This window comes from Nannospalax galili, unplaced genomic scaffold, assembly GCF_000622305.1.
Source record: "Nannospalax galili isolate Female #2095 unplaced genomic scaffold, S.galili_v1.0 scaffold767, whole genome shotgun sequence".
Taxonomy (NCBI): Eukaryota; Metazoa; Chordata; class Mammalia; order Rodentia; family Spalacidae; genus Nannospalax; species Nannospalax galili.
The window spans coordinates 2,231,253-2,243,557 of record NW_008357164.1 but is presented as its reverse complement, the minus strand read 5'-3'; the positions used below and the strand labels follow the sequence as shown (position 1 = coordinate 2,243,557).

Below are 12,305 nucleotides of genomic sequence, written 5' to 3'. Positions count from 1 at the left end.
ACTTTAAAGATCCTTCAAATGTAAAGAAACACAGTAAGTCTAGGAGAGATATCAGAGATCATGTCATATGGTGAACAACTGACAAATCTAAGAGATTGTAGAAGCATGTAGAAGCCTCGGTAATATGGAAAAGCTAAATGGAAATACTCTCCATGCCACTAAGAACTAATAAGTAAAAATATCAGAGATTGATTCAATTTAAAAAGATATGTGTATGTGTGCAGTATGTATATTAAGTGCAGGATTGTTTTGTGTGTGTGTTCCCATGTGCATGGGCACACCTTGTGTGTGCAGTTATGCCTGAACATGTGTGTGGGTGTGGAGGCCATAAGTCAACATCAGTTTCATTCTTCCCATCATCTGCTAGGTGGAGTGTCCCCACCCACCTAGCCCATTATGCTAGTTGAGCTCACCAACTTGCTCCAGTCTCCCCTTTCTCCACCTGCTGTGTGCTTGGATTAGGAGTAAGCTCCAAGCTTGCCAGGCAGTTACAAGGGTGCTAAGTATCTAAGCTCCTGTCCTTGAGAAAGCACTTTACCCACTGAGCCATCTCCTAGAACTTCGGTTGCTTTTTGAAATTATTCAGATAAATTCCTTCCAAACACTTTGTGATCCGTACTCTTTATCTATTTGTAAAATAAGATTATTTAAATATTGTCTGGGACATATTTTTTAAAAAAAACACAGTTTTAACTTCTTTATTAGTGTTAGTGTGCAAAATCTCCATGCTAATTTATAAGAAGTACATATCTTACTTTTTGCATCTGGCTCTATTTCAAGTTATTTTTCACAGTGGCAAAGCAGTGGATACTTCTTTAGTAACTGTATATTACTAAAGTCACAGTAAATAGATATTTGATAGGGCATATTTTATACAACAATATCTGAAATTTAAAAAGAACTGCTTTCTTTTTCATGAAAAAATGTATTTCTACTTTACTTTTCCATTTTCAAAATATCTCGGCCAACTGTAACTTGACATCACTCGTGTGAATCCATAAGGATGAGCCAGCATAAATCCAACTGCCATTTTATAGAGTCTGAAATTTTAAAAATTATATTGTATTAGAAGAATATAAATTATATTTTGATTAAACAGCAGGTTACAAACAGCAAAGAACTTTTTTTCCTACCTAGCATCCCAGAATGTCAGAATGGATGCTCCTCCAGCCCCGTGTCCTCGCTGATTATCATGATTATCCACGAAGACAAGGGCTCTGTCAGAAGGCATGAAACCCCAACCTTCTCCCCAGTTCCTATCAAAAAAATAAATGTGTATGTTATTGTTTAACAGTATATTTAGGGTAACCTAAATCTGCATCTTTTTTTTATATGGCATCAGTATGAGGCAGTATGGCCACATTGTATGCACTTTATGAATAAGAGTGTTCTTCAAATAATGGCCTGGTGTGAAGAGAATATGTAGGCCAACATTAGTGGAGTCTAGAGGACTAATAACACCAACAGATAAAAATCTCTACATGATGTTCTGAGTTTCTAGAATGTTTCATTGTGATTGACATTTAAATTGAAAAATAAGATGAATTGGGTTTAGGGAAAATAAAGCTCATTGATTTAAAAAAACCTTCTAGATAGCTGTATAAATTAGAATGTTCTAAGATCACTTGTATTTGTGTCCTTTGATAACAGATCACTGATAGATCAAATGACAGATTGTAGTGTATTTACTTCAAGTAAGCCATCTTCTCTCCATTCCACTTGCGCATAACTGTGCCCAGTTTTGCTCCATACTTGAATTCTGTCACACGGCCATTTCCAAAGTACTCACTGCTTGAAATTGCCTCACCACCCAGATCAATCACCTAGTAGAAATACAGGACAAGCTGTCATTTTAATATAATAACATTAAAGCATTTTGATAGAAAATAATATCCTATAAAAATTCTTAAAGTATGTTACTTGAGATATTTAATATTTTTTTGTCCTTGGTCAAGTATATAAATTAATATTGGAAGAAACTTAATGACAAGGGCACTTGTCCTGGGAAAAGGCTGACATAGTTTAGTAATGCACATAGTGAAAAATTAATAGCTCCCACAAACATATCATTTACTACCAATGAACATTTTCAGAACTTATTAACTCATTGCATTCCCCATAGAAAATGGAGACAAATATTATTATTTGCCATACACACATGAATATTAATAAATTTATCTAAAACACACACATCTAATAATACTTCAGTCAAGATTTGGACTCAGAAAGACTAGCTTGAGTCATCAGTAACTATGGTCCTTTTCCTGACTTGCATAATGGTCCAATGAACATAAATGGAACAATGAAGTTTGCAGGTTACACAAATTCTCCACACTCCTAGAGCCTCTTGTGCTAAAGGTTTAAGTATGTTATTTGTGAATAAAATGCAGTTAAACAATACTGTCCTTTATAAGTCACTCAGACATTAACCTATAGAAATTATGTATATAATAAACCTGCATCTATTTTTTAGGTACCATCATGATATCATTTTATATGCACATATAAATATTGCTTTACCTCTTGATAAATGAAAGGTCTACTTCCTTCAGAGAACCATTTTGTGTTCAGATTATTCAGTTTATCCAAAACTGCCTTTATGTCTCCAGGCCACATATGTTTAGAAGCATCAAGTCTGAACCCTGCCACACCAATGTCAATGAGATGGTTCATATAGTTAGCAATCGTGGTGCGAACATAATCTTTCCCAAGAGCAAGATCAAGAAGGCCTGACAGACGACAATCTCTGACCTGTTGAGGTCAAAAAGAAAACTATGACTGATTTGATGATACATAAATTCACCCGTTGATTAGTAGACAGTTTCACAATGGCTTTGGATGTGACACTTGGGAAATTAATGTTCTATGAATGTATCTTTTAAATATTTTTCAGTATAATAATTGAGAATAAGAAAAATATATATTAGCTTATTAGTTTTTCAAGGAAACTTTTTCTTTCTCTTTCTCTCTTTCTCTCTCTCTTTCTCTCTCTCTTTCTCTCAGTCACTCATTTTCACTCTTTAATCCTTTCTTTCTATTTCTCATATGTGGTATAGCAATCAAACCCATAACCTTCTTCAGGTCCCCTGATCCATCCTCATAACTGGGGTAGATTTATGGGAATTTATTTGAGTTTCTATTTTTTTAATATTTTTAGGAATTGAAGAATTTCACAAAATAAATTTTGCTCATATTCAGGCTCCCTTTCTCTCCTTCATCCACACCTTACTATTGCCACTGACTTCATGTCCACTCCTATTATTTGCCTGTTTTTAAGATTTATCTAATCTAATCTGTGTTTCCCAAGTGCTCTTGGGTGTGGGTCTATCCCTTGAAGTTGGTCAACCTACCACGCATCAAACCAATGAGGAAAAACGACTTTCCCTTTCCTAGTATCTATCAGTTGCAAGTAGATACTTTTCTAGGGCTGAGACTTTCTGCCAACATCCCCACTCTATGTTGGGCCCTGTCTGGCTTGGGTTTGCACAAGTCTTGAGCAAACTGTCATAAATACCAGGGTTCATATGTGCAATTGTTGTATGGTGTCCAGACAACACAGTTTCCTTATATTCACCTACCACCTCTGACTCATAACTTTTCCACCCTCTCTTCTGCGATGATCCCTATAAGATAGCGAATGAAAAGCCCAAAGTAAAAAATGTATACTCTCTTTTGGAATTGTTGACCAGAGAGATCCCAAAGATCCTCAAATAATGCTGGCTATTACCTTTGGAAGTGGTTATCCACCATAACTTAAGACTAAAATTCTACTGCTGAAGACACTACGTTCCTGAGTCACAGAACAAAGAGAAATCAAGCTGGTATTGACCACAAAGCTATTCCTCTGATGTCTAACTTTCATAGAGCTGTACATATTACTGACATTGAAAGGCAATCCTCAACATTATCAAGGCATGAACCCAGCCAGGCATAAACCCAGAGACCTATAATAACAACTGGCTTGGCAAAATATGACCACTGGTGTGGCATGCACATTATGAGAATAACCAAACACTTTCTAATTGGATTTAAGGTCCACTTCATAACTGGGGGTCCACACTTGACACAGCTATCTGGGCCAAGAACCTGTGACTAAACAAGGCACAGGCCATAGTGGAGAAGCTATCACTACACTCTGTTAAACTGACATAATATGAAACAGCCTCACAATGACATATTGTTACAATTACATATTAGTGCAGTTCACAACTCGCAGTAGAGAAAGTTCTTTTTCAGCAGATTGTGATTAACACATAGACCAACAAATGATCAGTGTACAGAGAATAAGAGACTTCAGAGTGCTCAGCCTAAATGGGACACCTATATGGTAAACTATCCTCCCAAAGCTCAAGGATCATTGAGTTGCTAATTTTTAAGCATTCTGTGTTGGTAATCCATTTACTTAAGGAATCTAAACAATACACTAAATGCACTCTGTAAGTTCCACATACATAATTATATATATCTTCATTCTGATCATTAATTTATTCGTTACCTGAGCAGCATCATTATAGTTTTGAATTTCTCCATTGTTAGTTTGACATTTGCCATCGTTAAAATCCCAGCCAGAGTATGGAACTGATGGAAAGTCCCTGTTGTTAGGATTGTAATAACTTCCACAAGTGCTGCTTGTTCCCGCGGGGTTGCCTGAGCCACACATGTGGTTGATGACGGCATCCACATAAATGCGGACCTGAGAAGAGAAGTGTGCGCTTCAGTTTCACTAACAAATCTAACACTGCATCGGCCAAAGTCTACAAGTGCTAACAAAACGTCAAACATTGTTTTTCCACTTTATATCTTTATTTGTCACAAGTCTAACAGTCCACGTGAAAGGAAAGTAATGTGAAATGAAGACTAACAACGGTACTGATATTCCCATGAGGGTTTGCATAACTGACAAGTGGAAAACACAGAAGCTGTCATAACTACAAACAACTGAAAAGAGCCATTTTGAGAAAGTGAAATTAATAGAAAAATAAGGGATTATTATTGTAGAAACTGCATTGGGTCATGAGGAGAACAAAGCAGTCAGCCCGCGCTCTCTTATTTCTTTCCAGAGAGGAAAAGGTAGATATTAGTCCTTACTATAGAAAGAAAATGACTAGCTATCATTAAAAACAATAATGGGGTGGGGGGGTCACAATTGCAGGTGGGTAGAGAAATCACATAAAAATAGCAAAAAGTTTAACTTCTGGGATTTCTGGTTCCTAACCAGAAGAGGGTTAGTAAGAACTGTACATGGTTGTGAGCTAAAACTTCACATTTGACTTGAAATTATTGTTGTTTAAATGGTACAGATGAATTTTCAAATTTTGACCATAAGGTAGTAGATGATTTTGAGCTTTCCTCTCAAGACAAATTAGAGCAAAAAACAAATATAATTTTCTTACATACTAATTTTGAAGAAAATATTAATTCACTTACACCAACATTGTTGCACCTCGTCACCATGTCTTGGAATTCACCTTCATTTCCAGACCTTGTGCAGATTTTATAGCTAACTGGTTGGTATCTTTCCCACCAGGGTCTTGAAGGATTGTTAATTACACTGTTTTCATTGGGTGGAGAGATCTATAAATAAAACAATTATAATGAATATTATATTGTGACTCATTAATATCATTAGTCCAGCAGAAAATTATTGATGATCCAATGCTAATTGGATCCAATGCTAATCTGTATAAGTGCAGCTTTATTGATATATAACAACTTTGAAATAATTGACAGCATGTTGCTGAAGTCTTCTGATGTCTTGGCACAAGATATAATTGCGACAAACAGCAATTTCTTTTCTTTTTTAGAAAGTTATGTGTGAATTGAATTACTGCTCCTGATTAGCTTAAAGTAATTAGATTAGCATTTTGGGGAAATGGAGAGAACTCTACAATTTAAACTGAGATCAACATTTACCTGAACTCCTCCAAATCCATTTGGAGCTAGGTATCGCTCACATTCCTTGGCAATATCAGCCCAGCGCCACTCAAACAGGTGGACGATAGCAGTCCGGCCGTACTGAGTATGGGGGTCATATTGAGCCCAGCAGAACCCAATGAGTGAGAGCAGCAGAAGGAGCTTCATGTTGCTTGAAGTTGACAGTGTTCTTTCTGGCAGTTCCTAATCCTACAAAAAAGCATAATAGAACAAATGTTAACATGAATGAATATGAGACTGCAAACTATACTGAAAAGGATTCCTAACAATAATGTAAATAAGTGAAGAAATTTCAGAAAAAAATCTCCCAGGAAAACAATTTAAATGCTCTTTGAGGACTAAATGATTTTTCTCATTAAAGGAACATTATCCCTTACAATCTTCTGGCATTTGATGTGCATAAATAATTCTTATTCATGTATTATTTTATTATTAGATATTACTTCTAATGTCCTCCATTAATTCAAGGAGAATTACAATTGGAGCTAAAAATAACAATCTGTCTGCAAGTGTTTGTAATATTCACATTCCAGGTAGAAACAGGATAAGCTATTCAGTTTGTTTTGCTTCTCCAACAAATGTTTTCATTAATTTAAATATTTGCATTCAGATTTAAGATACTGTCAGGCATGGTGACGCACACCTGCAATCCCAGAACTAGGGAGGATGATACACAAGGATCAGGAGTTTAAGGCCAACCTGGACTACAGAGCAAGGACTGTATAAAGAAGATTTAAGAAATGACATGAAATTTGATAGCCCTTGAATCTAAGAAACATATTTTTCATCTATCAAATAAATCATAGGCTTTTCAGTAACTAGACCAATAACTTGTGTGCTGCCCTGGTAGTTTTCTGCCTTGAGCTAAACAGCTTTTATAGCTGTCATAATACTACATAAAATAATTAAATTCTCATTTCCTTCCTAATTTTAGTGAAATTACATGAAAAAAAAGAATAATGTAGGTTGGAAAAGAATTTTGCCCATTCATTCAACAAGTATTAACTGATTATTCTCTTTCTGCCAAGCACTGAGGATATCAGGGATATAATTATGAACAAAACAAACGGGTTCTTATCCTAGAAGTTTCATTTAGTGTAAAAAGAAGAAAACATGCAACTAAATATAAATATAGTAATAACAAAGATGATAAAGTGATTCCAGGCAGCAATAATAATTAGTATGAAACAACAAAATGATAAAAAAAGAGTGAGCTCATCAGTGGGGTTTTTCAGACCGGATGATCAGAAAAGCTTTACTGAGGAAGGAAGCTAGTCTTTTCAAGATCTGAGAAACAGCTGCCTAAGTAGAGGAAATAATACAAATGGAAAGAACTTGGAATACTGAAGAAATGTTAATAACAACAACAAATGTGGCAGAAGGATTAAAGTTTATATGAAGAGTGGGAAGGTTAAAAAAAAAAAAGAAGGTCGGGGGGAGTAGGCCAAACTTTTGAACCATTTAGAATATGAAGAAAGAGAGCTACTGAAAATATAAGATGAGTAGGTTTTGCTAAAATTTAAAAGAAAATCACTCCTGCCTCTGGAAAGAAACCAGAAGTGTGTAAGAGTAGAAAAGAGAGCTCAGTTAGAAGACTTTTATAGAGGCCCAGGAAAAGGGTGAGTGACTCAGCTTGCCACTTGAACAGAGTAGCGAGACAGTAAGTTTACAGACTGACTAGAGCTGAGGAATCAGGAAAAGAGAAACACTCAACACTGTGGTATTTGGAACTGATATCATTGAGAGAAAGAAGGCAGTACGAGGTCTGAAAAAGTTTATCAAGACTGCTACAGAATTTGATTATTCCTCTACGAATTGCACCCTCTCTTAAAGTCCCCCAGCCCACTGCATGACTACTGTTCATTGCAAATCTACAAGTTCTTTGTATTTACACGCAGTTTCACGCAATTCCTATTGTTCTTCCTGTGAGCCACTATCCATCTGTGCCTCGTGCACATTCAACTGAAGGAGTATCTTTAGACTACACAAATTCCAAGGTATATTAAATAACTTCTTGCTGTTTGAAAGCTTTTAGATTATCTTATTAACATCTGCTTGGGTATACTATAAATATATTACAAATAATTAGCTGTTCACACATTCACCCTTCTGGAGTAAGCTTGTTATAATTGTACTTCATGTATAATATACCTAGACCAAGCAAATGCTTAGTATAATGTCTTATGCATTTAATAAATGGCTATAATACACAAACACTGATTTCCAGATATTGTGCAAGACATTGACATGAGTTGTGCAATCTTTTTATATAAATTAACACTCTCTAAGAAGATATGCAATTCTAATCCTTTCCAGGAAAATGTACATATGAAGAAACAAAAGACCAGAGAACCTGAATAAATCAGCTAGGCTCATGTAATGATTGACAAAGGTAGAATTTGACAACAGGTCTACACATAAATCAGTGTTTTCTTTATTACATCAAAATTACTCCTAAATCCTGAAGTTTCACTTTCCAATATAGTAGCCACTTGCAAGAATTGGTTTTTGAGCTCTTAAAACAATGGCCATGTGAATAGATGGAACTGTAAATGTAAAATATTCTTTGGATTTCTCAAGGGAAATGTATTAATGTAACAGAAAAAAATTATATTGTTCAAACATTGAAATATCTGCTACTGCTGCACAGGACTGTCTTCCAACCAGCAGACTGGACAGCTGTCTTCTTCCCAAGATTGTTTGCACTTGCCTAAGCCAAACTTATTGACTGTGTTATGCTCTGCAGGAACGTAGGGGCAGGGAGAGTCAGCAACAACACCTCCCAACCAACCAATGGGTCCTAGTTGGGGGAGCCGGGGCTGCGGAAGCTATAAGGAGGCTCTCTCACCAATTTGCACAGCTGTGGGGAGGTCACATCCACGCCTGGATGGAGACTTTCCAGTGACGCCTTAGGAGGGGAACACCCACACTCTTGTGAGTAAACCCTCACCCATTGCTCTGAAAGTAAAGGCAATAAACTCATTGGCTTCTCAAACTGCAGTTTGGCAAATTGGACCTTTGTTTTTCCTACGAACCAAGGGAGAACCAGGCCTGATGTTGTTTGTGCTTCCCGGAAGAAATTTTAGCTACAGCTTCATTAAGCTAAAAAATATCTATTAAAATTAATTTGCCTGTTTTTTAAGTTTTCTTTGAATATTTAAAAAATGCTTTTTTTAAAATTTTATGTGTATGAGTGTATTGCCTGCATGTGTGTAAGTACACCCGTGTTGTGCAATCCCCACGGAGGTCAGAACAAGGGATCAGATTAAGACCACCATATGGGTGCTGGGAATCGAACCCTGGTCTTCTGCAAGAGCAATCAGTGCACTTAACCACTGAGCCATCTCTCCAGCCCTGAATTTTTGCGATCTTTATACAATATAATATGATGGCATTTAGATATCTTCATATATATATATATATATAATGCAGCTTGCAGAGACTAATTTGTCTCCCTATAAATGTCTCTCGCTGAATGCCCATCCGCTGTAAACTGGTTAACCTACCAAAAGTGCCATCCCTATAAGACACTCCCTCCTTGCCTTCCAGCAGATGCCAGTTGCTAAAAGTTTCTTAGGTTAGGATGAGTTTTCTTACTTCCCCATGTCCATGCTGGGATTTTTGTCTGGTTTAAGCTTGCATGGGTCTTGTTCACGCTGTTCAGTTGCAGTGAGTTCATGTATATAACTGGCCTGCTGTCTGGAAAACTCTGTTTCCTTGTAATTATCCGCCAACTGTGGCTCTTATAATCTTTCTGTCCCCATGTTCTGCAATGATCCCTGAGCTTTGGGAGGAAAAAAAACTGAACTAGGTCTCCTATTCAAGGATAAGCATTCGCAGCCCCTGGCTCTCTACACACTGATGATTTGTAGATTTTTAATAATCACCATCTGATGCATAAGAGAACTTCTCTGGTGACAACTAAAAGATGCATTCAACTTATAGGTAGAGTTTGCATTGCAATGTGTCACTTAGGGATAAGCATCTCACAGGCAGTTATTCTCTGCATTTCATCAGTTCTGGAAGCCTGTATTAATCTCCATCTGTTGCAAAAAAAAACTTCTTTGATGAGTGGCGAGAGGTATACTTTTCCATAAGTATTAGGATGTATATTTATGATACAGTAACAAATTACATTGGTCTAGGTATGTAGCAAAAGTAAATTTTTCTCTAGGATCTATGGCATCTCCATTCATGTGTATTTTGCTAAGTTCACAGTGCCACACATAAGTTCCCTCCCAATGGTGTCAATGTAAGAGAGCTGTATTAAATAGGCACAAAATCAGGAATAAGAAAAAAAATCTGAAAGTTTTAACAAACTATGTGCTTATTTTAATTAAGAAAGTAACTTGATTACTTTTGAAGTGTCTAACACAGACTAAAAGGCAGAGACAACTGCAAAATAAACACTAGAAAACATGTACATTATTAAATTTATCAGTAATGAAGTTCTGAGCTATTACAATAGTAATGAAAGTTATGAGAATGCAGAAGATTGCTGTAATAAGGCCTATCCAATGAATGACCCTTCCCCATGTCCAGACCTATATGGAGTTTCTTCATACATAGTTTATGGGATGCTCTTAACTTGTCCTCCCCAGTGGAATGTCTGCCAATGGGAAAGAAGTAGAACTTCCATTATTATTTTCGCAGGAAGCTTAAGCTCTTGGATCTATAGAATATTGCACTATGAGTAAAACTTGAATGAAAAAAATAGGTAAAGTGATCTAGTTGCCTCCCTTGATTCAAAAGTTTTCTGTTGGCCAATCAGTTATCAGTGGTTGGATAATGTGCCCTGGATTAAGCTGCTAAAGTACAACGTGCTCTACTAAGACAGTTATCACACAAGAGTTGTTATTGTTCAATAATTAATATGAAGAGAAGAAACAAAAGGAAGAGGGAGACTGGGGAAAGGGAGTGGAACGGAGATGTGATTTGAATGTAAAGTGTCCCCCATAATCTCATGTATTTTAACACTGGTCCCCATATGACAGTTTTATTTTGATTTGCTGGTGGAAAGAAGAATGGTCTCCTACCAATTGTCTTCTGACCTCCACACGTGTGTCATGGAATGCTTGCACACATGCATGTGCATATTCACACACATAGCAAATAAGTAAGTAAATAAATAAATCAAAAGAATATGGAATTGAAATTATTATTGTTTTTACTTCCTGAAAGAATATTCCTTGAAGCATCACAGTTATGATTATAAATGCTTTGTTTTCCATATTTCCGTGATGGTCCTACAAAGAAGAAATTTTTCTTTATTCTAAAACTATGATTATTATATAACAAATAAGATACCCCAAGGATTCCTTAAAATATGAAGTGATAGGAGGGTAAGTCAACACTTTCTGAAAAAAAAATCCATTCAGGATCCTACTGCTTTATCAGCTAGCCAAAAAGTATGATTTCTTAAAAAGGGCTCTTGACTGGAACTACCCTGGATAGGTGGCTAGGGCTCTTACCAGAAGTCATAGATTTTAAATCAAATCCCAAAGCCAGATGTGGGATATCTCTGGAAGGAACCTCCAAAATAATACAGGCTAACACCAGTGCTCTTGGTTGCCCACCAGAACTAGACAATGAGACGTTGTTGCTGAAGACAGCACACACTTTAGCTTAGGGATAAAACAGATCAAGCTGGCCTAAGCTGGAAGCTTCCTTCATGCTGACTAGTGCTCACAGTGTGAGAAAATTCTATGCAACAGCTGGGGAGAAAATTCACGAATGATCTAACCCAGCTGTGAACTCTATGTGTTACCAAAGCAACTTGCCAGCCAAGATATATCCACAGGTATATTAGTGCAGGTACATTGGGTGCAGGACAGTACAAGGGGCAAGACACCACTTCTGGATTGGATTTTAGACCTGCTACTGGACAGAATGCATGCCTAGTTCTGTAAACCTGGTCAAAAATCTGTGACCTGAGAGATCACGGGCCAATAGGGGAATCTGCTACCAATGTTTTGTTGAATAGACATTTGGTTAAATTGTCTTTTAAATAATTATGCTCATATCCACAGACTAATGTAAGTATCAGCCCTAGTCAGAGAAATTTCTTGAGCGTGTGTGTGTGTGTGTGTGTGTGTGTGTGTGTGTGTGTGTATGTGTGTGGTGTTCCCCAAGGAGTACCTACATTTGAAGTTTCATTAAAGCACATCTAATATTTATGGCTACTCTGTGGTATTATAATACACCTGTACAATGTCTACTTAACAAAAAGATTATTTAATGTTTCTTAATCCTTATCATAACTTTTTTATCTGAAGTCTTCAATCTCTTTCCTTGTAGTGATTCATAAGGTATTTGAAACATTATTCTGAACTGTAATCCTCCCATAACTATGTACACTAATTATAGCCTCA

At 36.5% G+C, this 12,305-nt stretch overlaps 1 protein-coding gene across 3 annotated transcripts in view; it reads right to left on the bottom strand.

Moving 5' to 3' along the window:
• LOC103751580 (alpha-amylase 1) overlaps positions 1-12,305 on the bottom strand; it is a 15,469-nt gene that overhangs the window by 1,722 nt on the left and 1,442 nt on the right. For all 3 annotated transcript variants that reach the window (XM_029557165.1, XM_029557164.1, XM_008855070.2), the window contains exons 2-8: positions 5,914-6,123; positions 5,428-5,574; positions 4,496-4,693; positions 2,521-2,751; positions 1,690-1,823; positions 1,134-1,256; positions 941-1,040 (exon numbers count right to left, since the gene is read on the bottom strand). In XM_029557165.1, coding sequence (XP_029413025.1) covers positions 941-1,040; positions 1,134-1,256; positions 1,690-1,823; positions 2,521-2,751; positions 4,496-4,693; positions 5,428-5,574; positions 5,914-6,081 — 1,101 coding nt within the window. In that variant the 5' untranslated portion in view covers positions 6,082-6,123. The remainder of the gene's footprint in view (positions 1-940; positions 1,041-1,133; positions 1,257-1,689; positions 1,824-2,520; positions 2,752-4,495; positions 4,694-5,427; positions 5,575-5,913; positions 6,124-12,305) is intronic.